Source organism: Caloenas nicobarica, chromosome 16 (assembly GCF_036013445.1).
Source record: "Caloenas nicobarica isolate bCalNic1 chromosome 16, bCalNic1.hap1, whole genome shotgun sequence".
Taxonomy (NCBI): domain Eukaryota; kingdom Metazoa; phylum Chordata; class Aves; order Columbiformes; family Columbidae; genus Caloenas; species Caloenas nicobarica.
In genome coordinates, this window is record NC_088260.1 from 4,538,052 (window position 1) to 4,564,960 (window position 26,909).

Genomic DNA, 26,909 nt, shown 5'->3' on the forward strand with positions numbered 1-26,909 from the left:
GCCCTTGTGTGAGGTTGTCTGTCCAGCATTGTGAGCCTTAATAGCCCAGCAGCAGACTCACAGGTAACGTTTGACTCATGTCTGGTTAGTGTGGAGGTGAAAAACTCCCCTTAAAACTGCTAAGAATGCGAAAGATGAGAAAAAATATCCCAAATGGAACAAGTAGGGCGAGAGCATCCACCTCAGGATGAACCCCCCACACCTGCTCTTCCCGCCCCCAGACCCACGCAGGCAGAGCCCCAGCGACAGGAGCCCTCAGGGCCGAGCCCTGCGCTGCCTGCCGAGCCCCGGCTCATCCCGGGCAGCCCCGAAGGGCTGAGGGCGGCGATGAACCCCATTTCCCTGCCCAAAACAGCCCAGGGGGAGCCTGCGGCGCCTCCGGGCTTCCGCTCTCCCCAGTTGGGCCGCGGGCAGGGCCGGCGGCTGGCGGAGCCGCCCGCAGTTGGCGGGGAGGGCCGGCCATCAGGAGCCGGCACAAGCCCCGGCACAAGCCCCGGGGCTGCGGGAGCGCTCTCCGGGCTGCTCGAGGCGCTGTGTCCCCGCGGGGCTGCGGCAGCCGCTGCCCGGCCTGCGGGGGATTCCCGCCCGCCCTCGCCGCCCGCCGCCATGGTGTCGTGTGGGGCTCTCCACAGGTTTCTCTTCGAGTACGACACCCCCCGCATCGTGCTGATCCGCAGCCGCAAAGTGGGGCTCATCAACCGCGGGGTGCAGCTCGCCATCCTCGCCTACGTGATCGGGTGAGCGGGCAGCTCTGGTCGCGTCCCTCCCCGGGGGGACCCGCAGAGCGGCTGCAGGCGAGGGGGCTCCCGGGGCGGCTGCCGGCCGGGCCGGGCAGCTCCTCAGCGGGGCCGTGGGGCTGAGGGGCGGGAACCGGCCGCCTCACTCGGGGCAGGCCGGGGGGGCAGCTCCCGGGGCCCCGTTTTCTGTCAGGGGTGGGGTGGTGGGAAGCACGGGCTGAGGGGCAGCTGGAGCTCGCCCACGGGTGGCGGCGCCGACAGGTGACAGGGGCAGCTGTGGGCAGGACAGGGCCCCTCAGGAGCAGAGACCGTCCCGGAGGGTGATCGTCGTTCACCCAGCGGGGGTGTGCTTAAAAGTAGTAACTGCACCCTGCCAAACCACTCTGAAAAAAAATCAGAATGGACGTTGCTAAGAAGCGCAATGAAACTGCCTGGTTCAGGCCTTTCAGGTGACACATGAAAAAAAAAGGAGAAATTCCAACTGCCTGTGCTGCTTGATGGTGTTTATCTACTTTTTGTTGTTGCTTTCTTCGATCCTTGCAGCTGGGTCTTTTTGTGGGAGAAGGGCTACCAGGAAACAGACTCTGTGGTCAGTTCCGTAACCATGAAGGTGAAAGGAGTAGCGCTGACGAACACATCCGCCCTGGGAGCCAGGATCTGGGACGCGGCCGACTATGTCATCCCTCCTCAGGTATCAGTCGCTTTCACCTGCCCAGGGAGGGTTTTCTGAGCAACAGCTGCCAAAGTTCACTGAGGGCTGGAGCAGGTTCAACACGGGTTTGATACGAGAAAAGGAAGCGGTTTTGCTTTGTCACAAATCATGCTGACCACCTGCACCACCAGCCCCCGGGAAGCTTGTGTCAAGAAGAGTGTGTCTGTGTGTGTGCTTGTACAGGAGGGAGAACTTTGTAGACTTCAGGGAAGAATTGCAACAATAATCACGTGTCCTCTTCCTTACTGCTTTGTAAAGCAAACAACTCAAAGTTAACTTGTTGGCAAAAACCCCGGGGATAGCCTACAAGTCACTTGGTCCGGAACTGAAGAGGAACTGTTACTGTAGTTACTGATTGACTGAGAATCTGCGCTGTGAGGGCAATATGTGGTGGACTTCGGGGTTGGCAGGCACGGCCAAGCTGCTAGTTGTTGGTCACTCTGTCCGCATGAGATGTGCACAAAAAAGTGACAGATTTAGCCAGATTTTGGCTGAGTGCTCGTATTTGCATATCAGTGGAGCAGAAGCAAACAACAAGATCTTAAGTCGTACAGAACTGAAAATAATGGGAGTGGTGCTCCCTGGAGAAACAAACCAGGACTGGTCAAGTTTCTAATAGATATATTGAAAAAAAAAAAAAAAAGAGTGGGAGTTGTGCTGAGACTTGCAGCTGGAACTTCATCTCTGCTCCTGCCCTGTGACTCCCCTGAGGAGCTGTGTGATATCTGTTTTTGTAATATAAATGAGGAAATTCAGACCGAGTGGGAGGACAGAAAGGGTTGCTAGTCCCACAGTCCTTCCTCTGCCTAGAGGCAATGGCATCAGGCAATACATCTGGGAATCTGCTCCTTTAATGCTGCACCAGCACTGTCCAAGCCTCCTCTGTGGGCTATCTGGGCTCTGTCAACAAAGGCATTTGGGGCAGCGCTTTGGACATTCTTTGCAGGCTGTCACTCTTAAATTCCTTTGTTTTGCATGTTCAGGCGGAACACACTGTGTTCGTCATGACCAACGCGATACTGACACTGAATCAGCACCAAGGCCACTGCCCAGAGGTAGGTACAGGACCTGCTTTGATCCTGCCTTGTGGGGAAGAGTTTGTAGAGTTTAGTGTGATTATTGTTTCTCTCCAGCTTCCAGATGATACTACAGAGTGCAGGGTGAATAAGGATTGTGTCCCAGGGTATGTCGACATCCACAGCAGCGGTAAGAACCTGCTGCGAGGGCTCCTTTCAGTCTGTGTTGTGATACCTCTGTGCTGTGCCTTCCCTCTTGTGAAGGAAGCAGCATTTCACTTTGGTCTCCTTGTTCTCATTCTCTCATAGCTAAAAGAACTGAAAGAGAAGCTCAGATTTTTCTTCTAGGGGAGAGCAGATGGGCTTAGACTATGTTGAGTGGATGCTGGATAGATGTGTGCTTTGGATTAGCAAACAGTGTGAGGGCTTCTTCAAGACCTTGAGACCATGAAGCAGTATTTCACGTAGATGAGGATTTGACACAGAAAAAGGCCCTGATGCTACTTTCTCTGAAATTGCACCACAAATTGCAATGAAAGATAATGGGGATCTTGGTACTGGCACTTCACCTCTGAGCAGATCGCTTTCACCTTATGGAGTGAGGAGATATCACAGGACAGATGCTGCCTCTGTATTTTTGCTCCGCTTCATTCACATGTCTCTCCAGGCATCCAGACTGGAGAGTGCGTGTCCTACAATAACAGCATCAAGACCTGTGAAGTCTTTGCGTGGTGTCCTGTGGAGGATGACTATGTTGTACCCAGGTGAGTGCTTTGTCTTCCTACTCTGCAGTGGCCCTCCTGAGAGGAGATTGGTGACACACAACTGATGTTTCTCCCTGTGAGGTACTATTGGGAAAAGCTGAAGAGGTCATCACCAAGGATCCTGCAGAGTCCTTTTTGTGAAAATATAAGTGAAAATGATGTACTTTTCCTCTTGTTTTGTAGGCCAGCATTACTGCAAGAAGCTGAAAACTTCACCGTTCTGGTGAAGAACAACATTTTGTATCCCAAGTTCAACTTCAGCAAGTAAATCATGTGTGGGGCATTGAGGCATTGAGCTGTCTGGTCTCTTGGACAGTAAAGGGGAGCTGGAGGAATGGAAAAAGATGCAACAGATCTTCTCTTTTTATTCTCTTGTAGGCGAAACATCCTCCCCAGTATCAACTCTAGCTACCTCAAGAAGTGCATCTATGACCCCCAGACAGATCCCTTCTGCCCTATCTTTCGCTTAGGACAAATAGTTAAATCTGCAGGGCAGAACTTCCAGGAGATGGCCGTGAAGGTATTTGGCTGACCCTTCTCTCAGGGTTCAGCTGTGTAGAAGAGGAGCAGTAGGTGGTTGTCCCCCTCTGCCTGGTGGCACAAGCCACAGGACACAGAAGAGCTGCAGAATGAAGAGTTGCTCTGGCCAGAAGGACAGGAGTCAACTCTACTCAACAAATATTTGGCCTTGGCTGATGTAGTTGGGGACATGTGCAAGGCCCTCCTGTAGCAGCGGGCAAGGGTGTTTGCTTGGGACTGGGACGTGGGCCAGTAAATCAGGGTCCTGGTCAGCAGGGAGCCTAGAGCTGGGCTGCCCTGGCACCTGAACTGCTCACCTTCTTCTCTTTTCCACTTGGCAGGGTGGAGTCATGGCACTGCAGATCAATTGGGACTGCAACCTTGACAGGTCTGCTTCCCTCTGCGTGCCGGAATACTCTTTTCGACGCCTTGACAACACGGACTCTGCCCACACCGTCTCGCCTGGCTACAACTTCAGGTAGTGTGGCTGCGGAGGGCACCTGGTGTCCCTGTGCTTGTGTCTGCCACTGGCACAGCGCTACCGGCTGCCTGCACTCCTCCGGCAGTTGTGGGTAGTGCTTGGACTTCCAATTATGCTGTAAAACTTGGAGAGTTTCTGTGATGCTGTAAAACATAGAGAGGGTTTGATCCTCAGTGTGTGCAAACCGCAGCAGAAGAGGAAAGGCAGTGAAGCTCCACTGACTGCATCAGAATGTCTGAGTCGTATTTGGGTGACGGTTTGCGCCAGCCTCCTGTGGCCTGGCAGAGTGAGAGCAGGCTGTGTCAGCCTGTGCTGACGGGGTGGGCTGTGGGGGTGGGAGACTGAAGCACCTTCTTTGCTGTGCATGAGGGAAAAACCTCTAGAAAGTGGCTCTGTCAGTTTAAGACCGTATCAGCATCAGGAATATCCTTCTGGCATCCACCACCACATAGACATTCTGGCAATTATGGGTAGGTCCAGCACCTCCAGTAAAACCACCAACGCAGTTGGTTAGCTGGTTGCATCTAGACTCAGAGCTGTAATAATACAGATTGGCCACCTTGCCAAGATCCTTGCCATGGTCCTGCTCATGAGGAAATACGGCTCAGGGTTATGGTTGTTTCTAGAGTCACAAACTCTCACTTAGGACAAGAGATCTCTTTTGCGGTAACTCGAATGAATTCACTGAGAAGCTGCTGTCATGTAGACAAGGACAAGTGTGTGTTTGGGAGGTGCCAGGCCTGCAGGTATTGGGGTGCTGGGCGAGACCAGCTGGAGGATATCGCAGCCTGGCTGATGTGGGTTCTGAAGTGCTCTTGCTAATTCCAGACGGTGGTGCATCCCTTACCAATCCTTCCTCCTCTCTTCCACCCTCTTCTCTTCCTCCTCCTGGCTTAGTCAACCATGTGGCAGAGTAAGTCTGATCTCACTTACTTGTTCTTATCCCTTTTCCCTGTCATTTGCCTGGGGGATGAACAACCTTCACATGCCAGGCTGAGCTGAGCTGAGCTGAGCTGTGCTTCCTCTCTCTCTGCCTGCTCCTGGCCCTGCCCTCTCGTGGCTGCCTGCACTTCTGCAGCCTCTGCTCGCCTCATTCTCATGTGCAGCTGAACTTCTGCCCATCTGTCCTTCTGCTCCCCTACTAAAGATAACTTTCACCCCTTCCTATGCTTTGCAAGTTTCCTGATTTGCCTTGTGCAAACTGCTGCCTTAAATTTGCCTGTTGTAGGATTTTCTCCTGTATGTGCTTGCCTGCATGAAATCTCCATCCATCATCTGGGGCTTGTGCCAATGTTCAGCACATCCTCTTGGGATGGGGGACACACCTGGATGTTGCATGATCACATAAGCAACCTCGAAACTACCAGCTAAGTTCTGATCTGTATTTGCTCCAGGTTTGCGAAATACTACAAGGATAGTAATGGCACTGAATCACGGACACTCATCAAAGCTTACGGCATCCGCTTTGACATCATAGTGTTTGGAAAGGTAGGGTGTCTTAATTCCTGGAGGTCTTGTGGTGAGGACTTTCAGAGATACTGAAAAACATATTCACCTTTGTAACTGTCTTCTAGGCAGGAAAATTTGATGTAATTCCTACAATGATTAACATTGGCTCAGGCTTAGCACTGTTTGGTGTGGTAAGTGACACTGTCTGCACTTGGACTCAATTCTGGATTAGTGACTCAGTTCTGAGGATCATTGTCTTAAACTCTTTCAATCTCTGCTAGGCAACAGTGCTGTGTGACATTTTTGTTCTGTATTGCATGAAGAAGAGATACTACTATCGGGAGAAGAAATACAAATATGTGGAGGATGATGAACTGGTAAGCATCACTGAAGTCAAAGTTGGTACCTCCTCTGACTCTGGAGAGATCCTGAAACAGGATTTAGAAAGTCCACATCAAACAGAGATTTTGAACCACAGCTCTGAGGAAACTGTCTTCCTCAGAGAAATTCATTTTTACCTCAAAGCTGTTGCAGGGTGGAGCAGTAGAAACAAATACTATCATGTTTCCTGGGCAACCACTCTTGGAGAGGGAAGTGAATGTTCAAGAACTTGTCATGCTCCCACTGCATCTCTTTTTGGGTTTGCAGTTCTTGGCAAATTTGATCCATCTGGCCAGTAGAGGATTTAATAGGGTTGCTTCACTGGTGCTGAGGGTACGGCTTGGCCCTGCACCTTTGTGCTTGGTGGGAAGCGTTGCAGAGAGTGAATTTCTGAATCAAAAGACCTTGTGGCACTGGAAATGGAAAGTCTGAGTAGCAGAGAGTAGCTTGTCTGTGCGGAGGGCTTTATGTGAGAGGAAGGGGGAGAACGAAGAGTTTTCTGGCAGAGAACTGTAATCTCTGATCCTTGCAGGGTCTCATTGAGACATACGGCACAAACTCCTGATCTCCTGCTGCTACAGCGCCAACTGCTGCTGTTGAACGTTACTCTGACCCTGCCATGAGTCCAACCTCTCTCTTCGTTGGAAGAAAGGGGGGAACAAACCTGAGAAGGGGACCTTCTTCACTACTTTTCTGGCTGAAGCCAACCCCCAGAGAGCAGAACTGGGTCTCCTGTCTTTCCAGGTTAATTGCACTAAGCACAGAGGGAGAATTGTGCTTTTATGCCAGGCCTCTTGCACTGCCCGAGCCTAGGACAGGGACTGCTCTGACATTCTCGTTTTGACAGTCCTTTCCCTGAGCTCCCTGGTAGCAGAGAGCACAGGGGAACAGGCACAACATTCTTCCTCACGGTGAACATGGCCCCTGCCAGGTATTGCCAAACCTTGGGAGAGCAGCTCCTTGCTGTTATCAAATCACTTTTCCGTGTCCTGAAGGAGTGTGATGCTTAGCTGAGCCTGTGCCTACTATTTAACAGTGTCTCCAAGCTCCAGTGGCCACAGACCGACGCAAAACAGTGTCTGCTTCCATTGCACTGTGGTAAATGCCTTACTGGTTACTGATGTTGGGGTTTTTTTCCGCTTGTGTAATTTTTATGGTACCACTTCAAAATTTACTTTCTTTAAATAAAATACTACCTTCTCTCAGCCGTCTTTGAGTCCTCCAAGCTGGGTTTTTGCTTGTTTTATTTTTCCCTAGGATCAGTGAACAGTCTTCATTTTGCACAGATCCTGACTGCTAGAGGAGAGCTGCCGGAGCCCGTGCTGCTGCCTGCTTTGCCTCTTGATCCTCTCTGCCAGTGCTGCTGCAACGACAGCTGCTGCTCCACCTTGGTTCTCCTGACACCTTCTCTGTTGCATTAAAACCCTATCTCAGCTGAAAATGAGTGGCCAGGGTGGGTTAGACTAGTGTGGCTAGTACTGACTGCTCAGAAGAAATTTGAGTTTCTTGCAGACGGGGTTTAGAGGTGGACTTGAGTGCTGGATTAACGGTTGGCCTCAAATGATCTAACTGTCACAATCCTATGAATCTGTTATTCCCTGACATACCTCCCATGCTGTTCACCGCCAGACCCTGTCTCTGGGCTGCTGCATTTAATGGGTTTACAAAATTTAAGTGAATTTGTTGGCTTTTCTCTTCACATGGCCTTGAGCATCTTTGCTGATCACGCTGGCACGCAAGGTACAGCTCTTCCTGTTCTGTGAACCTTTTCTAGTGTTACAGAGCCCTGGCACCTATTCTGTACCACCAGCATCCTGCCTGGCACTATTCTGCCTTTTTACCAGCAGGATGGTGGGTTTGCTACAGTATTAACATTTTTATTTCCCTGCTGCTGCTGAGTGTTGAGTGTCACAACTCGGTGCCTTTCCAAAAATCAGCGCTCCGGTTTGGATTACACACGGGCTGGAGCCACTGTGGGCTCATCGTAGCCCAAAATCCCTGGTTGTGGTTGAGCACCAGATGTCACTAACACAGGAAGGTGCTTTCAGATTCCTTTTCCAACAAGCAAACACTCACAGCTTGATAAAGACCAGTCAAACAGGATAATGGTTCCAGTGGATCAACTAACTCTGGGTTTGGTTGCGTGTCATTTATTTCAACTTGTACAGAGAAGCTTGAACAGTTGTGTGGAAAAACACTTAGTTGTTTGTTGGTTGTTTTTTTTTTTTTTTCTTCTTATGTAATATAATTTAAAAGCGGTAAATACACAGTATTTAAACTTGATACACCTGATAAAGTTAAATGCATAATAACAGGGTAGGAATGAAACACAAGCCTTGGTCATTTAAACAAACAGTATAAAAATCAGCAACAGTTCAGGACCTTAGAAAATAAACAGATCCCTTGCCTCATAGGTAGGAGGGGACCACCAAGAAAAACTACTGAGACGAGAGGCTCGTTTCCCCTTCGTGCTTCCCTGTGTGCTTTCAGAGCCAAAAAAAGGCTTCGTACCCACCAGTCAGCCTGCAGTCAGCACCGGGCTTGCTTGAAAGGGAGGGAGTTGGGGAAATGGAGCTCTAGCCCAGTTCCAAGGCACAAGCAAAATGTTTACTTCACTCTAAGAAAACAGCGAGCTTCACTACTAAGGAATGGCAGGGAGGGAACTGAGCAGATTTTTATATATATTTTTTTAATATATATATATATTTTATATATATATATATATATATATATATATATATATATATATATATATATAGTAAAGCTTCTCTAACAGGTCATGCACTTAGATAGCTCTTCCTCACACAGCCACGCTTTCTGCTTTCCACAGAACTAATCAACAGGACAAGTCTACAGCGAGTTTCTTTCAGAAATGTGCATTTGGCTGCAGCCGGCACTAAGAGACATCATTTCGGGGATTGCCTCAGGGAAGTGCCGAGCTTTAGGATGCTTATGAACCAAACGCAGTCCCTGCGAGTCAGACACTGATCTCTGGTAACATCTCTTTAGAAGCCGTCTTGCACCTGGCAAGCCTGTTTGGTAAATGTAAACCATCTCGCTGCGCACCTGGCACATCACGAACCGGAGCTACGCAGCACAGAGCATCTCTACAACTCACCTCTAACAACACGCACCACACACATTACTATGCACCAGCTATAAATAATCAGATCCCCTGTGGGTTTTTTTTGGATTTTTGGCAGAATGAGTCGATTTACAAGGTTAGAGAACCCACTCGCATGCATTTCTGCACCGCCAAGTCCTGTTTAGGGAGGGGAGCAGGCAGCTGCAGTGGTACTGGCACCCAAGTGACCTGTTTGGTTTTCCCGTAGCTGAAGCTGCAGGGCTTTGGCATCGCCTCGGACTAAAACGGGAGGGAAACAGTGCATGTCTTATGGCTCCAGACTCCATAGTGCTGCTCCTAAACCACCAACCAGCGTCACTGGCTTTGGAGAGAGGCCAGCAGCATCGCTTCAAGTGATCAAAAGCTGTAAGGGACAGTTTGTGTAGGCACCTGCGCGCTTGCTAACGCTACACCAGCTTTAACGAAGACCCATCCTAACCAGGAATTACCAGGCCAGGTCTGACTGCGGCAGGGCCCAGAAGCTCAGCACTCTGCTGCTTGCAGTGACCAAAGTGGAGGAAGACAAGGGGACAGTCACCTAAAGGCAGTCCACCCGTGGCCAGGGTCAGCAAGCATTAACCAAAATCCTGGGGTCGCTCCTAGTGTCTTCTTCCTCAAAGCAAAGAATTATGCCTTAGCAGTCCCTTACATGCTGGGGACATTTAAATCCTCCCCATTTCAGGTACAATCACATTAAACGCCTCAGTCAAGGTCACACAACCACAGCAGACTGAGGACAGGTCAGACCTTCACCCCAGCACCATCCCCAAAACAGTACTTACCGTGACCCCTTTCCTCAACCAAACCCTGACTCTTCTCCAGCTCACCCACACTCTGCCGTTCTCCAGCTTTTTCCGAGCATGGAAAACTTGGGAAAGTGAGTCTGGACATCAGAATCTCTCCCACCACACGATAGATTACTAATTTTTTTTTTTTTTTTTTTTTTTTTTTTTTTTTACAAGCACCACAAAATAAGTCAGTAATCTGACTGAAGGTGAAAGAGCTCTTCGTAAGAAACAATCCATGAATTAGGTATACACTTAATTTACTAACAAGCCTCTGATCCACAGGCATTCACAAATTACTGGTAACAAGCTGGCAAAAAATACATAGCATTGGCCCCAAAATCCAGATTAAGAGTTTGGAAAACAAAAGTTTCTTTGAAAATTACTAGCTAACCTAGGTATTTCATTAAGATCTCAAGTTCTAAGCAAGCCCTAAGTCGATACTTAAAAAATAGCATAAGTTGTATTATTTTTAATTGTAGTAAACCATGTAATGTACATGGAAGTGAAGGATTTTACCCTGAATTTTATATCTACCTAGATCAAGTAAAAGATTTAGAAACAAACTATTGTTAGTGCTTTCTCTGCTGTTCAAAACAAACATTCAGCCTAACACCACCTTTCACTCATATGTCTGCAGCAAAAATAGTTCAAACTGAACTTAAGCCCTTAAATTCCATTTCCTTTCATACACCCAATACTCAGCTTACCAAGTCCTAGTCACATCAAGACCTTAGGGAAGGCATTAATTACCTTAGGAGGTAATTAACCTCATTTTCTGAACGTCCCGAAGATGCTGTTTAATACATGTCGGCTCACAAAGGTAGGCATTCTTTAAAAAGCTGAAAAGGTGGATTTTTGCTTTGTTCCCATGCACTTAAAAAGGTGTCAATTAAAAACAAACCAGAACGATGAGGAATAGATGCAACAACATTCCCGGCAGGTCGTGAACTCTCAAAGTGCGCACGTGTAGTTTTATGTTGTGTGTGCCACTACGCGACAGGCGTACAACAGCCTTGGGATGCTGGCGTGAGTCCCTGGAAATTATTTGGCGTTAACGCCAGGTAAAAGCAGTTCCAAATGCCTTTTTTTTTCTTTTTTTTTTGCAAAGCACTGTCGCTGCTCAGCACGGTAGCTCACCTCTCCGCTATCAGCCAGCACCTTTCCCACACGAAGTCAGCAGTCCCAGCGATCGGAGATGTTCAATGTCTATGACAAGTAGTTGGATGTCTTAGAACATGCTGCTATGTAAGCTCTATATCCAGCATTATACTGAAATAGCGTCGTGTCATGCTGTGTTTGGTGTAGGCTCTGTTCATGCTGCTCATCCTCAGCCGCACACTTTATAACGTGCCCCGGACCAAGTCGCTCAACAGAACCCTGAAGCTGATGTTCACGAAAGAAGTTCCTCCTCTCCCACGTTGGGCAAGTCGTTGCATTTCAGATTATCCTCACTGCCTTGTTTCCTGCTTGAAAAGGAAATAAAACACTTGCTTAGTGACGCAGAAAAAGGCAACGCAGACACTGAGGCAGCTGCACCTGTTCCTTCCCCACCACGGGACCCCCCAGCTCCCCTGGAACAGGCTGGGAGCACCATAAAAAGATGCTTTTCAGGCCATCGGAGGAGCAGGATATGCCAGGTCATAAAAATCATCCCCCAAAGCAGTTATAGGTCAGACAGAGTGTGTGTGAACAACCCAGTTGTGGCCCCACACATAAGATTGATAGCCCAGCTCCTCAAATTCTCCTCCTGTGCTTTACAGTAATTCCCAGAGCATAAGACAAGCTACAAATGTCCTTTCAGGCCACGATGACACTTACGGCAGCAAGTTCCCGGGGGCAGACAGCGACCGCTCCTCCCTGCGGCTCCCCTCGAACGGGTTCCCGAAGGATCGCTTCCGGATCATCGTTTTAACCAAGATCTGCAAGACCAGACTGGAGTTTGTCAGAGGTGCCACTGCTTTCCTTTCATTCGAGAGCAACAGGAACATCCAACCCTCATGACCAGGTAATTAAGAGAATTAGTGAAAACAAGTCAAAATTCTCTTAAAAAAAAAAAAAAAGACAATGAAACCACAGAAGGAAGCACATTTACACGTCTCCAGTTGCTTCGTACAGGAGCTGCATCCTCATCTAAAACCCGTGGTGCAATAAGTGAACACGCAGACGAGAGCCACGCCGGGTGTGAGAGGCTGGAGAGGTGAGCAAAGCCAAGGCTGGGGAGATTTTCTCCCCTCAGAAGTAGGTTTTACTGATCCCTGCACCCAGTACCTGCAAATCTGTGGTTCCCTGTGATTACCTGGCAGAAAAAAACTCATTCAAAAGGGAGAGGGGAAGGAAGGAACTGGCACAATTTTGCCTTAATGTTTACCAAAATCAAGCTGGAAAATGGGCTGTTTGTCTCGCTTTGGCTGCAAAACACAAAGTTACCCAGCGTCAGCTGCAATCGGAGCCTGCTGGGAACAGAGCGAGTGTCAGGGCTGTTCCCAGGAATCCCCAAACTTATTTTCCTGGTGAGAGCAAGAGAACAATGTGAGCAGCTCTGGACCCTCCCTTGGCATGTGCATCCCATTCTGGGAACGCCCGACTTCATTTGATATTGCTTCTCATCCCTCAGTGCCTTATTTATCTGCTCACCATGGTGCACCGAGAGCCCTTACATGACTGAAACACACATACCAGCAGGGTCCCGCGGGGGAAGGCATTTTATGCAAGAATCGAAGTCACATGAATCTCATACTCAAGTATTAATGCCTGCAGTTGGACGCACAAAGATCAGGCACCAGAGGGTAATTGTGAAGAACAAACGCAAATGGGAAAATACAGGCTCTGCCTGGAGGTGGTGAGTTATTTAAGAGGCAAGAGTCGCAGTAAAAGCCCTGAGCTGTGCTAAACACACCTGGATTTTCAACAGGGCTGGGAGCATCGCAGCAAGTCACCTCTGAACAGGAGAAATGGGGAAAAACCCCTCATCAATGGGGATCTCTTTAGAGCAAGATCTGCTTTTTCAGCTTTAGCAGTACAACACACATTTACATATTAACGTGTCTGCAGTTGAAGAGGCTTCTGCAGGGCACCGAAGTGAGAAAGAGCTCCAGAAACGGAGACAGATGCGGGCACAGCCACGAGAGAGAAAAGGGGCTTCAAAGGGAGATCTGTACTTCAAAAAATCACAGCCTGAGTGTCTACAGGCAGATAATGCCATGCCAGGGAAATGAGAATGGTCTCTCACTGTTTCTCCTAGCGTAAGGGCTAGCAGGCACACAAAGAAATCATTAAGTTCAAAACCCAAAAAAGATTTCACTTTCCACGCACGGCAGGGTTACACTGTGGTTCTCACCACCGCCACAGTGGGTTGCAGAGAATAAAAATATCAGCTTGAAAAGAGATGAGAGGAATTCACCCAGAATAGCTCCCGGCGGGGGCTGGCACACACCATGGCCCAGATAAACCTCCGTCCCGGGAAGCTCCCGCAGCCCCTGCGGCCGGATGGGCAGAACAGGGCGGGAGCTCCTCGTGCCCGGCCAAAACACCTGCTCCCACACATAAGCAGGTCCTGGACCAGATGCTCTTTTGCCCTGAGCAAATACAGGCATATTTAGGCAGCCAACTCAAGCGTGGAGACCAGCAACTCGCTGACAGGACCACTGTGAAATATTCCCCCGCACCAGGAGGTACAGCCACCTCCAGCGAGATGCTGAGCCCCATCTTGCAGCACTTGTTTCCAAGAGCAGGGAAGTCTTTGCTCGAATCCTACCCCAAAGCTTTTGCCCTTCAGCATCAAACTCCAGCTGCTCAGGACTGACCCAGGAGGCAGCACGGACCCCGCTGCGCATCCACAAACCAGCATCTCCCTTGTACTCACCACGGTGGCCAGGCTGGGGATGTGCTTGACCGAATTCTCCACCTCCTCCTCCGTCACCTCGACAAGGGTGCAGTTCTCATCCTCCGTGGGCAGCAGCTCCGCTCCGTTCTTGGTGACCCAAGGGTGCATCTTCAATGAATAACACAGCCTGTCAGGAACGATTTCCTCTTTTTCATAACTCAAACAACACAACCCTGGCAAACGCATCTCCTTGCCCAAGCTACGGCCCCTGTGTGCTCCTGAAATACCGGGGAGCAGGGGAGGGATGTTCCATCTCACTGGTGAGCCAGCTTTCCCCAGTGCCACCAGTAACAGCTCAGCCTGGAGCAGAAAATGCTGTGGTGCAGCTCCCCTGGAGCCAGCGCTGGCCCCGTCTACACAACTGAGCAATAGCCTTGGTAACCTACAGCACTGAGCATCTCAGTGGGTTATAGGGAAGAAGATCTGTTTTCAATCTCATCTTATGGATAAGACAGCACTAAGACGCAGGAGTGATTTATTCCAGACCATACGGAGGAGCAGTAGTGATGGGGAGACCCGCCGAGCTCTAGTCCTGGACCTGAATTAATCCACGACAGAAGGCAGAAACTCTCTTTCTCCTTGCCCACACACCTGGCGTCTTGGGTGGCTGCAGGAGCACAAAACGGTTCAGCAGTTCCCCCGCCATCCTTTCCCCCTACCTTGGTCTCCACTTTCTCAGCTTCTCGCCCCTTCCAGGCTCTCGCAGGGGCGAAGGACCAGAAATCTCCTGTGAAAGGCTGTTGCACAGTACTTTCCTGGTAGCAGAGGAAATACTGCACTCAGGGGATTTCCTTTTGCCTGTGACTTCTGTAGGCACCAAAGGTCCCAAAGCTGAGCAGGTCCCAGAGGAGGGGAAGGAGCTGGGACTTACCTGCCCAGGGGCCCTGGGCACAGGGAGGACCTACCCTGGCGCGACCAAACTGACTCCCGAAAAAACAAGCCGAGCAAGGAGAACCCAACAGAAGTGAAGTCACAGCCAACACCGGGGCATTGGGTCAGTACCTTGATTTCTGGGACTGAAATCCTAGTTTCGGGATTTTTATCCAACATCCGTGTAATCAAGTCCTTCAAGAAGTCTGTAACTTCTGGCCTGGGGAAAGGAGAGGGGAGAGATGAGATGGGGAAGGGGATGAGTGCAGCTCTGGTTACTTGTGTACCCAGGTGCCACACAGCTCTTCCCTTCCCAAACAACCCAGGGAAACTAAATATCCCCTTTTTGGGCAATCCAGAGCATGATATTGCATGTATAAGGCTGGGAGAGCCCAATACCAATTCCACCCAGGCTAAAACCCAACAGGCAGCAGCTGCAGAGGTTAATCTGTTCCCTCAAATGCCTCTGCAACTTCTATCGCTCCTTCTTTGGCAACTGCAAACCCAGAGATGCTGTTTTCACGTTTAACGCAACGGAAGTTTTCCAGGGCCAAAGGCCAACAGAAGGGCTCAGAGTCTGAGTTTTGCAAATCTGCATCGCAGCAGAGCAAGCCCCACGCAGGCAGTGTCTGAGAAACAGCTCAAACAAGCTTCAAAATAAGGGCTGAGAGGTTTGTGGTTTGTTTTGGTTTGGTTTGGGGGCTTTTTTTTGAGTACTCACTGGTCTGGGAACTCCAGCGTTTGGGTCTTGATTTTATTGTGTAAACTCAGGATCCTTTCATCCATAAAAGGGCACTACCGCGAAGAAAAAGAGCAACGAGAAAAGCAACAACCTCTGTTAGGAAGCGGCAGTGGGGCAGCCAGTCAACCATCGGGATCTCATAGGGTTTGAAGGACAGAAAGGAGCCAGTTATAGGGAAATACCGGAAGGTTTCCTATTATATCAAATTATTCTTTTAAAGGCTATGAAAATATCATTTGACTAAAAATGACCATATTACTACAATGGCTCCTTTCCTAAAAAAATCTGGCCAGGCACAGAGATTTCCCCGGGGAAAAGCGGGAAGCGCAGCCCGTTTGGCTGCATCCATCCTGGGGACAGGCAGAAGTTTCCCATTCCTACCCACACGTCCCCACCTCCCCTCGGCGATGCCCGACAGCTCGAGCTGGGCCGCAGGGTGCAAACCCCACCGCGCACCCGGCACGTGGGTGGCACATGCCAAAACCCCCTGGAACACCAACAGCACTGAAAAATCCACCTCCTTACCTGCCCAAACACAAAGCAGTACAGCGTGATCCCCATGGCCCAGACATCCAAAGCCTGCAGAGTGAAGAAAGCACAGTTAAATCTGCAACAGACAGTGTGGGCAAGGAATGTTACACCAAAACCCCTCCAATTTCTGTTAAAGACCTTTCCGGAGAAGATTTTCCTGGTTTCCGAGAGCGTCTCTGGGGCCATGAAGGCGGGGGTGCCCACCGTGTTGGTTAAGAGGGCATCGGCTCCCTTGAACTCGTTGCTCACTCCGAAGTCGGCGATCTTGACGTGCCCGTCTTCCCCCACGAGGAGGTTGGAAGGTTTAATATCCCGGTGGATTATCTTTTGATAGTGCACTGCAGCCAAAGGAAAGAGGAGCAATTCAGCAGCAGCACCGGTCTGAGCAAAGGAGCCACAAAGCCCCGTGTGGCCTTGCTGCTAACACCGCGACCAGCCCCAGCTTCAAAAACCCCCGTGCAGCAGCATGAGCCACCAAAAATAACACTGTACACCAGCAGAAAGTCCAGCCCCAGGTGTTTAGAAAAAGAGTAAAAATAAGAAATCTCGTCCTTTTTGCACAGACACTCACAGTATTCAATGCCCTTGATCAGATCCTGGAAGTAGAAGCGAGCCTGGTCCTCGCTGAGAGGTTTCAAGGTTGGGATTTCCATCACGGGGCTGCAAAGGCAACAGAGAATGGACCTTGTTCCCCGTCCAGATGCACTGAAACTGGCCCCACAGGCTTTGCCACCAGCCGGTGGCAGCACGTGGCCCCAAACGCAGGCACATATGGGGTGTACACAACTGTAACTGCGTTGGGGAGGTGCTACCCAAAACCACAGGGGACCCACCATGAACCTCCCCATCGCCTCTGCGTCCCACACCCGCCTCAGGTGTCCGAGCTGAAACACCCGCAAACCCGCCTCACGCTCACGCTTTGGGGGGTTTAAATGTGGAATTCAACACTCACCCTTGCTTCACCAGTTCAAACACTGAAACACAAAAGAGAAGGTGATTATGGATCACTTACAGGTTAGAGCTCCTGTGAGCACAGTCTCGGCACAAAAGCTATCATTTTAATGACAAAATTTTTTTTTTTTTTTTTTTTTTTTAAATGGAGATTGCGATCTTATGCAAGGCACATGGCATCTTGGTTGCTTCCGTTTTCAATTAAGGAGATGCTGCCAACTACCTTTGCAGTGCTGCAGCTTCAGCATCACGAAGCACCCAGCCCACAGCTCACTAAACCCTCGGTTTGCCTGCAAGGCCAAGGCCAAAGCCAAGGCCAGGCCCTGAGCAAACCTCTGCGCTTGGCCATGAAGGCATCGCACACTCCTCTGCTAGTTCAGGCTGAACATAGATGATGGAAAAGAAACGCCTCCTCCAAAAGCCTGTGTCTTTACACCAAGCAAACTGCTGCAGTCTGCAAGACAGATTGGGAAGGAGCTCGTTTGTACCGTGGATAATTAACACGTTCCTTGTTCTCGAAGCCAAAGAAAGAAAACTACTTTCTAGCAGCCCAGCTTCAAACCTGAGAACACAAATGCTGGTGCCTCTCATGGCAAAGCATGCCCCGATGTCGAATTAAAGCCTATAAAGTGCTATAAAGCTCCCCCGTTTCCTTTCCCAACTCTGACTGGATCCTGTTCGCCCCGACCGTTAGAGCAGGTTTGCTCCTCCAGCACATCCAGGTCCTACATTCTCTGGAGACCCAACCCTGCACGTAGCCCAAAACACATGGGGAACGCTTTTTGGCAGCAAACCCCAACCCCCTGACGCCCCCCGGGTGCCGCAGGGCAGCGGGCACTTACCCATGTACAGGTGGTCCTCGCTGGGGTCATCCAGGACCTGCCGGAAGAACCAGAAAGGCAATTAAACAACACCAAAAAACCTTGTAAATTAAACATTGTGATTTATTTATTCAGCAGCCATCTCACTTCTGCACCATCTGCACCATTAGCGTGGTCTGCTAATCTCTGAGCTTATACCCAGAAGGGATGGGGAAAAAAAAAGGAGGCCAGAGATATAGATGCACTTCAAGGAAGTAAATATTTAAAACACACAGGAAGCATCATCTGACTCATGAGCCAAATAAACTCCAGCCTCCACATCCTTAATTCTTAATTTTTGGACCCTTTCATACAGGCAGTGGGTGGAGGGCAGGACGGCTGCGCCACAGAACTGGTGGAAACACCAGTTCCTCCCCCAAACCCCATCTGAGCGCTGGTTTCCTCTGAGGAAGCAACATTTTTCTGCATTTCCCTTTCTGAGCAGGAAAGAAAAAAAAAATCGTTTTGGGAGGGTGAGGAATAAAAACCCTTTTAAACCAGGGAAAACACGAGCGCCTCTGCAGTCACTCTCCTCCGCCCGAGCCGATGTGACGCCCGTCCCCGCAGCGTCCAGGCTCCTTCACACCAGGGGTGGATTTCGGGGGGGGGTCTCCCCGGTTCTCACCTCCACCAGCTTCACCACGTTGGGGTGGTCCAGCTTCTTGAGGATGGCGATCTCCTGGTAGACCTGTTCGATGGGCCCGCGGGGCTGCAGGCAGCCCTCGGAGGCGGCTTTGGCCCCGCGGGGTGGTGGGCGGCCTGTGGGAAAAGGAAAAATGGGGTGTTGGGTCGGGAACGAGCCCCCATGGTCCCCAAAGCATCCCCCACCCTGAAGCTTTTGCGCCACTTACGGGGGAAACCCGCTTGCCTCATCAGCTTCTTTTTGGAGAGAACCTTCATTGCCTGCAAGAGGGGGGAAAAAAAAAAGTGGGATTTGGGGCAAATCAAGGATAAATCGGGGCTGGTGGGATGGGGCTGGCATGGAGTGGGGCAGGGAGTCGGGGGGGGATCTGTCCCCATCCCACCCACCCCGCTATGCGCTCTACTCACATAGTAAGTGTTATCGTCCTCGTTGTAGGCGAGCTTCACCACGCCATAGGAGCCCTAAAGGGGGTACAGCCAGGGGGACCAGTTAGGGACAATCCAAAAAAATACCCCACAGCACCAAACCAGGCTCTTGGCCCCTCCGCAAACCCCGCCGGGATCACGGAGCCGGCAGCGGTGGGATGCAGGGGCTGGCATCACACCACCGGCAAAGCAAACGTTCAAATGTCCCCATTTTGTGGGAGGGAGAGGAAGGAGGGATATTAATAATAACTAAAAAAAAAAATAATACAGTTCCATTGGCACCACTGAGGGAGACTGGCATCGCAGCGAGGAGACAGCCCAGTTGCCGTTGTGAGCGGCTGAAATTGCAAAAGAGAGCCCAGCGCCCTCCTGTCCCACATACCCCCGCCCCGCCTCAAATCCAACAAATATTCACCTTCCCGATCTCATCCTTCAGCTTATACTGGTTGAGCTGCACGCAGTCCTGTGGGGAGAGGGGAGGGATCCGACGTGAGCCACAAAACCGCTATTTGCTCTTCTGCTTTGAAATCTCCAGCAAAACTTTCTCTGCAAACTCACACCCGGTTGTGCTCTGCACCCGCCCAGGGCTGGACGTTTGATTCACGAGCCATGAACAGCAGCTGCCCGGCCACGCGTCGGCGTGTTTATAGACGGCTAATTGCAGACGTTAACGGCCGGGCAGGCAACCTTGTCCGCTCACGTGGAACGAGAGTGCGCGACGGGCGGGCGGTGGTGGGGATCGGCGGCCGAGAGAGCCCCGGGGGGGTTAACACCAGCAACCCGGTGCTGAGTATTTTTATTTCTTACGGGCAAAGCAGCTGCTTGCTGCCCGGTTTCTGTCAGCGCTGGCAGGCGGGGGCCGGGCAGGGCCTTTTGCTCTTTAGATCTCAGGAGGTGTCTCTTTTTAAGGGGGAAAAACTAAAATCATGGCATGCTGCTGGCTCCCCCAAAACGCAGCTGTGAAAGCTGGAGGCATCTGCAAAAGGAGGAGCAGCCGAGGGAGCTGGGGGTTCAGCTGGAGAACAGGAGCTGAGGGGAGACCTTCTGATCTCTGAGCTGCCTGAAAGGAGCTTGGAGCCAGGGGGGGTCGGGCTCTGCTCCCCAGGAACAAGCGCCAGGACCAGAGGAAACGGCCTCAAGTTGCGCCAGGGGAGGTTGAGGTTGGATCTGGGGAACAATTTCTTCCCCAAAGGGCTGTGGGGCATTGGAACAGGCTGCCCAGGGCAGTGCTGGAGTCACCATCCCTGGAGGGGTTGGGCAGACGGACATGAGGTTGTCAGGACATGGGTTAGTGCCAGGGGTGGGTTATGGTTGGCCTTGATGATCTTGAGGGTCTTTTCCAACCAAAATGACTCTGTGATTCTAAAGGCAGAAATTACGTTAAGCCGCTGGGTCCCACCTCCCCGAGGGCTGTCCCCATGGCCCAGGATGGATCAGGACATCCCACCACCTCCCGCCACGTATCTGTGGACGTGCCATGGGGTTTTATCCCAAATAAACAAGCGAGAAGCAAAGCCATGGGTGCAGAAACCAGGCGGACGGGGGCAGGAGAACCACGGGAGCAGCCGCGATTCCCCCTCACCTGGAGTCCCGTGATGGACACGCGGTTCGACTCGACCGTCGGCCGCCGCGGCAGCCGTGGCGAGGAGTGGGGGGACGTCACTGGAGAGTAAGGGAGGGACGGGTAGATGAAGCGTTCGTTGGCGCCGTCGCCGTTCCCGGGCGAGCGGGCCGGCTGCGGCTGCTCCTGCAGGGACAGCTTTCGGCCGGAGAGCTGCAGCTTCGCCCTCGGCTCCCGGCCGGCCCCAAAACCCTCGCCGACGGGCGCGTTCATCTCCTCCTCCTCGCTCGCGCTCCCCGTCACCTCGTACTCGGTCACCACGATGAGCGAGGCCATGCCGGGGCGGTGGGCGCTCAGCGCAGGGGGGTCCCGCAGCAGCCCGGGCGCGCGGTGGCCGCAGCCGCTGTCACCGCAGAGGGGCCGCGGCGGGGGCGAGCCGCCGGGGACGCATGATGGCATGGTGCGACCGACGGCCTCATCCCGGCCACGCTGCGCCGGGGGGGCACACCTGCAAACACAGCGCGGCTCAGAGAGCGGGATTTCCTCCCGCCAGTCGTTACTCTACAGATCAATTTATTAATCCCATAGGGGATGGTAAAGCCAAAGGCGGCGGCACATGATGGCCCTGGGGTCGTACGTCAGCCCTGGCAGGGTCCAGCTTCGGCTCTGAGGCTGCTGCTTCCACTCCCTTTATTTAAACACCCCCAGGGAATAACAACCCCATCATCTCCACTACAGAAATACTCCAGAAGGGGTATTTTACAGGGGCAGGACCATGCCCTGCACTATGCCGGCATGAACACCACTCGGTTCCTTGCTTTACTGCTCAGCCCCGCAGTCGGAAGGAGCACATTTCGGCCAAATATCCCCTGAACGGCACAGTTCATGGGCACGGGGACCGGCTTACCAAGCACAGGGTGCAGGATCAGCTCCCCAGCTCACTGCCTCCTCCCGCAGCCCATCATTGCCAGCAATTTTTCTTCTTCAACCTGGGTTCCCTACAGCCTTCTGTGCAAAAATCACGTTCCTGAACCTTGAGATAAATAAGAAAACAATGCTGTCAAGCAACAGAGAATTTAAAAAAAATACATATATACATAAGTAATAAATAAAGAAGGGGAGGAAATGGTGTAATTCACACATGCCAGACACCCCACAGCAGCCAGGACAGTTCGATGCTTGCTTGGTTGTAAACCATCACTCTTCCCTGCTGTGATGTCAGTGCTGGTTTTAATTTCTAGGTTAACAAGTTGCCACTGAAGCAAGAAAAAAAAAAGTCCTGAAACAAACAGCCCAGGAGCAGGAACGAGGTTCGGGGCGTTTTTCTGCCTGGTTCCCACACCTCGGCGAGGCGGCCGGTTAAAATTAGCTCCACTCAGCTCCATTGAAGTTTCCGTGATGCGCCCGCAGCACAACCGCTCTGAATCAGCCCAGCAGAAATTACGGGTCAAGTACAGAAATCAGATTGTCTCCCCCTTCCTCGAGGCTCCGCAATGGCCTAATTGCTGTTTTCAACACAAATCTATAAACCGGAGCTTTTGTCGCCCGAGTGGGACTGGCCCGGAGCTAAAGCCGACCCAGCACTGCTCGCTGCTTCGAGGCACAGAGAAACGCAGGGGATGCGAAGGCTATAAATAAGCCGACGAACAGCAACAAGGACAAACTATTTCAGAAACGCCTCGTTTTGCGGGGCTGAATCGGCTCCCTGCTGGGGTTTTGCTGGGCAAGGGAGCCCAGAGCCACCGGCCAAACTAAACTGAGACTCCGTGTCTTGGGCATCATGGCTGCAAAACTCCCCCCCCAGTGCTGCTGGTGGCCACCGGAGCGTGTTTTAATGCACTCCCATAACAGATTAAAATAAACAAGCAGCTCCCCACCCCCTGTTTATTCCGAACCCACAGGGATGCATCTCGAGGCCGGTTGCCATTTGCTTGGCTTGCTTTGGGCACCACGCCAGTGGGCACGTATAAATAGCTGTCCCTCGAAGCCGGGGCCGATCCTGAACGCTGTGCCCTCTACCCTGACCGTGCACCGCGGCCACACCAAAAAAGGCAGCTCAGTGGGGTGGCCCTGGGATGAAGCCACCCCAGGAGCATCGCCAGCCATGGCACCGGTCCCCAGCGGGGGCACAACACGGCTGGGCATCCTGTCCGGCCCTTAGAGCATCGCCTGCATCCGAATGTCCAAGGGTTCGTGCTAAACTTTGCTGGACCAGAGCAAAACAGAGTTGTAAAGTCTCTGCCACACTTGAGAGCAGAGCGTGCCCTGGCCAGTGGCAGTTAATTGGCTTGACCAGGATAAACATATCAAGGCTGATTAATTCAAGTAGGCTTCCCTGGGCTCTGTAAACAGGCTAAAAGTCAGCCAAGCATCACCGTAACATCGGCTAAGTGGAAAATCAGAGGGTTTTTTCCCTTTGCATGTGTGCAAAGGGGCCAAGCACGGGGTTTTGCAAAAATGGCCCTGTGAGATGATACCTTCCCCGAGAGAAACGCAAAAGTGGGATCCCCCATTGAACACAGCCCCGCGGGACGTGGGACAACTGCGAACAATAACACAACCGGTTCTCCTTAATAAGCACACAGGGAGACTGAGGAGGAGCAGAACAGCCGTATTCCCAGCCAAAAAGAAATCCAAAATAGCTGAAATGGCAGTAATAAACCCAAAGAGGGGAAATACAGCCAGGGGGCTTTGGGTCCACCGACCCACCCGGGTCCTTGCCTGGGGAAAAGCGGCACATTCTGGTATGAACTCCGGCAGATCCTTATGTAAAAGCGAGCAGCACATGCCCACGAAATCCTCAGGAAATATAACAGCCTGGTGTATAGGAATGATTTATCGGCACAGCTTTTGGCTGCAATCCATATATAACCCATACCGGCTGCGGCAGGATTATCGAAGCAATCAGTCTCGCATCTAATTCAGCAAGGAGAGGGATATTAAAATGAAAAGAGGTCTGTGAAACCCTGGCAGCGACTCTCCCTCTCGCTCAGCGTCCACGTGGCTTTAGCAGAAACAAATGTGAGCAAAATCAGCCCCTGCAAGGGAGAAGTGATTTTTACAGCCCCCTCCTGCCACTCCAGTTCTTCTGGGAATGCGTGGTCCCTGCCTGGTCCCCGTGGGATGCGGTTGGGAACACACGGACCGATTTCGGGGTATGCAAAGGATGACACTTTGCAGCTGCACAGGTTTAAATCAGAGTGTCGGCTTGTCTTTCCCTCCCTAGAGCTGTTTCTCTACCCCGTGTGCTTCCCTCTGGCAAAGCCAGACACGGTGTCAGGGTCGGACCTTCCCAAGGGAGTCAGACTTGGTGGCAGCTCCAGCAATGACACCTCCATCCATCCTTCCGTGGGGATCAGCTAACGCACTGCAAAAAACTCTGTTTGTAAGAAAACTGAATGCAAGCCACCTAAACTAAGGCTGATCTTACTCGCAGAGGATCCTCCCCCTGCTACCACCGAAGGTCTGTGGTTAAAAGTTGACCAGAGCAGTTATCGGCTCTTGCTGGGCAGAGTCCAGTGGCTATTTTGCTTTCCCCGGCCACTGTCAGTGGTGGGAACATCAGTGCCAAGAGCAGTGTCATCTGCAGCAATGGGGGCATCAATCACAGTTTCCCTTCCTACGGGTGAGCACAGACCTTGCCAGAAATATATTAGTCACTGTAGTATACAAAGACCATATGCATCCCCGCCTGACTTTTAATGGAAAAAAATTTCACGGCAGCTTCTCTAGAAGTCAGAGGACACCCAAAATAATGAGATACCGGGAACAGGCACGCAGCCCCCAGCTATGCCAGGTCTCTGTGCCCAAGCAGCAAAGCTTTTCATCACCCCCAGAGCAAATGGAAGAGCCTCTTGTGCCGCCTGGCCCATCCAACACAGGGTGGAAAGAATTAGGAAAAAAATGCAAAACAGGGCTGGTAGCATTGTAACAGCATGCAACCCAGTGGCAGATTTCAATAGGAGTCAAAAACCATCTTTTTATAATCTTGATGATACTACCTAACACTACTTAAGCAATGTATAACAAGCAAGAGCGTAAGCTCTGGCCATGGCGCTGAGCACGGGCCAGGATGAGCTCAGGCACCACCATCACCTTGTCCAGCGCTGCTGAGTGGTTCCTGGCTCTCCTGGAAACAACAGCTCCAGCCCGCGACGGCCATGAGAGCAGAAACGAGAGCGGCTCTGCACTTTGTGAACACCACTTAGAAGACATTAGGGCTGAGTTGAAAGCAAAGCCTCCTCCAAATTACCTCCCCAGTCTGATAACAGCCACCTTCCCCGGAACAGCGCTGGTCGATCAGACATCCCTCGCGGCGCCCTCAGGGATGGGCTCTTGGGTTTTATTGCCTGTTTTTCCCAAATTGAGTGGGAGAGGGGCCGCCTCTCTGACAAGGGGCCGTGAAGTCAGCTCTAGCTGCCCACAGCCACCACTCACCCCCTCCCCAGCATGGTCCCCCTGGCCCCGAGGGCACCTTGGTCCTGTCCCCAGGGATGGTTTCTGCTCCTGCAGCACCACACATCAGCCCACAGCCCCATCGCACCAGCTTCCCGCGGTCATCCCGCCACTGCTTTTGGTCTTTGCTGTTACCTCCATGCTCCTGGTGCTCCAGGAGAGTTGCATCCCACCTCCTGACCACACTCGGTCACTCGCAGCAACCCAACCTGTGGCTTCTCCTAAAGAGACTTGTCCCCTATACACAGTCACGCTGCCGATACCATCCTTCCGTCTTCTCCCGGCCTCTCACTTGCCCCTCAACCTTAAAAATCCCCTTTTTCCCAACCCCGTGCCCTAACTCTTCCCAGTCCCCTTGCTCCGAGCCCCATGGGGTCTGCGGGTCACCTGGTGTCGGGGGAACAGCCACCACCTTGTCCCATCCCCAAGCCCGGGATGCTGCCAGCCCAGCGGGTACCACCGGCACTTGTCGGGGCGGGTGGGCGGCGGGAGGCGAGCGGGAGCGGGACGTCTGCCGGGCCTCCCCCGAAACGGGATGGGGAAACGCCAGCGCCGATCCCCGAGCGCTAAAATCCCCGCCCAGGCCGGCTGCGGGCCCCGCGGGAGAGCCGCGGCTGAAGGCGATGCCGTTTTCCTTGCAGGGCATCCCCGGCCCCGGCCGCCCACGCCCGGCCCGGTCCCTCCGGGCGCGGCTTTGTCTCCGCAGCCGCGGGCGCATCCCCCGGCCGGGCCCGCCCGGCCTCCCCGCCCGCCCCCGCAGCCACCGACCTGGCGGGGGGGACCGGCCCCCGCAGCCCCCGGAGCCGCCGCCGCGCTGCGCTGCCCGCGGGGCCGGAGCGGGGCCGCCCGGCGCCGCCTTCGCTTTCGGTTCCGCTCCGGCGGCGGCAGCGAGGGAAGGAGGGAGGGAAGGAAGGAGGGACGGAGGGAAGGAAGGAGGGAGGGAGGCCCCGCTCCGCCCCGGGGAAGGGGAGGTTTCCCCCCGGGCAGTCGCATCCTGCCCGCCCACCCCCCGTGAGTCGTTCTTTAGGGTGTTTTTGGGGGGGGGTTGTTTTGGTTTTTTAATTTTTTTTTTTTTTTTTTTTTTTGTATTTTACTCCCCCCTCCGGCCACGCAGCCCCGCCTCACCTCGCAGCGCAGCCGCGGTCCCCGCCGCGGTCCCCCCGCGTCCCAGAGGGTCAGAAACCACGTCCCGGGGCTCGGCCGGGGCTTCCTCCCCTCCGCCCTTGTGCAAACACAGAATTTCCAGCGTGAGGCCGACTGGGTCCAGCCTGGCTTACCTGCATCAGCTCCCCGGGACCTTCACTGAACGGTCGCCCAACGCTTCTGAAACCATCACCTAAAGGGGAGGTTTAGAAACCAGTTGTTTGGAAATGTCACAGCGGCCACCACCACCGAGGGCAGCTCCTGCTCAGGTTGCAGCTCTGCAGCCCCAGGATGGAGGAAACGCTGCTGCACAGGCATGGCCTTTAACCCCCCAGCTCGCCCCAGCCCTCGGTAAACATCTCCCTTGCTTTGTCCATGCTAATTAATCGCTTTTCTTATCGAGTACATATCCACCAAGCACCATTGGTGGGAAGGTCTCACCTGCAGTTTTTCAAATGACTCTTTGGGAAGCAACAACTTCAACCTTGAGCAGATGCGAACACCACGGCTGGCACAAACCCTCTTCCTTGTCTGCTTTGAGACCCAGCTGTAGGCACCGCTTTGACATCGTAGAGCTCCCCGGAGCATGGATGCTTCCATGAGAGCTTTATGGGTAAAAGCTGCTATTTTGAGCAGGATCTTGAAAGCCACTGTAGAAAGCAGGTTGATACACTTACTGTAAAATAGTAGATACTCCAAACGTTTTATGGATTGAGCTCCTCAGCACTGATTAATTGAGGTTTGATAACGTAGCTGAGAGGGGACGAGACACCAAAACCAGCGCTCCCATGGAGCCTATGTGGGAACCTGGGTTACTTTTCACCGCTAGAAATACAGCTGCTGTTTTAAAGGTAGGCACTGATTACTGCCATCA

The 26,909-nt window shown here is 52.3% G+C and overlaps 2 protein-coding genes across 8 annotated transcripts; one reads left to right on the top strand and one right to left on the bottom strand.

The window, feature by feature from the left end:
• On the top strand, positions 1 to 7,264 carry P2RX4 (purinergic receptor P2X 4). 2 transcript variants are annotated; one of them, XM_065646479.1, is made up of 13 exons: positions 1 to 63; positions 633 to 737; positions 1,281 to 1,428; positions 2,433 to 2,504; positions 2,583 to 2,655; positions 3,133 to 3,229; positions 3,413 to 3,493; positions 3,608 to 3,749; positions 4,090 to 4,226; positions 5,624 to 5,717; positions 5,804 to 5,869; positions 5,960 to 6,055; positions 6,592 to 7,264. In XM_065646479.1, exons 3-13 carry the CDS (start codon positions 1,342 to 1,344, stop codon positions 6,622 to 6,624), a joined length of 978 nt encoding a protein of 325 aa, XP_065502551.1. In that variant the 5' UTR covers positions 1 to 63; positions 633 to 737; positions 1,281 to 1,341; the 3' UTR covers positions 6,625 to 7,264. The 2 variants fall into 2 exon arrangements, with proteins under 2 accessions (XP_065502551.1, XP_065502550.1); XM_065646478.1 differs by lacking the exon at positions 1 to 63 and having other exon boundaries at positions 328 to 737.
• A 1,527-nt stretch (positions 7,265 to 8,791) lies between these two features.
• CAMKK2 (calcium/calmodulin dependent protein kinase kinase 2) lies at positions 8,792 to 26,239 on the bottom strand. 6 transcript variants are annotated; one of them, XM_065646163.1, is made up of 18 exons: positions 26,170 to 26,239; positions 21,345 to 21,470; positions 20,459 to 20,945; positions 19,292 to 19,339; positions 18,859 to 18,912; positions 18,660 to 18,711; positions 18,434 to 18,567; positions 17,791 to 17,827; positions 16,950 to 16,971; positions 16,569 to 16,657; positions 16,136 to 16,335; positions 15,992 to 16,045; positions 15,446 to 15,519; positions 14,857 to 14,944; positions 14,514 to 14,609; positions 13,834 to 13,962; positions 11,790 to 11,890; positions 8,792 to 11,437 (listed from the first exon to the last, which is right to left on the bottom strand). In XM_065646163.1, the coding sequence occupies exons 3-18, from the start codon at positions 20,894 to 20,896 to the stop codon at positions 11,362 to 11,364; spliced, it is 1,692 nt and encodes a 563-aa protein (XP_065502235.1). In that variant the 5' UTR covers positions 20,897 to 20,945; positions 21,345 to 21,470; positions 26,170 to 26,239; the 3' UTR covers positions 8,792 to 11,361. The 6 variants fall into 6 exon arrangements, 5 of the variants coding, with proteins under 5 accessions (XP_065502235.1, XP_065502236.1, XP_065502234.1 ...); XM_065646164.1 differs by lacking the exon at positions 26,170 to 26,239 and adding an exon at positions 25,661 to 25,770 and having other exon boundaries at positions 8,792 to 11,434; XM_065646162.1 differs by lacking the exon at positions 26,170 to 26,239 and adding an exon at positions 25,661 to 25,770.
• Positions 26,240 to 26,909: the final 670 nt, after the last annotated feature.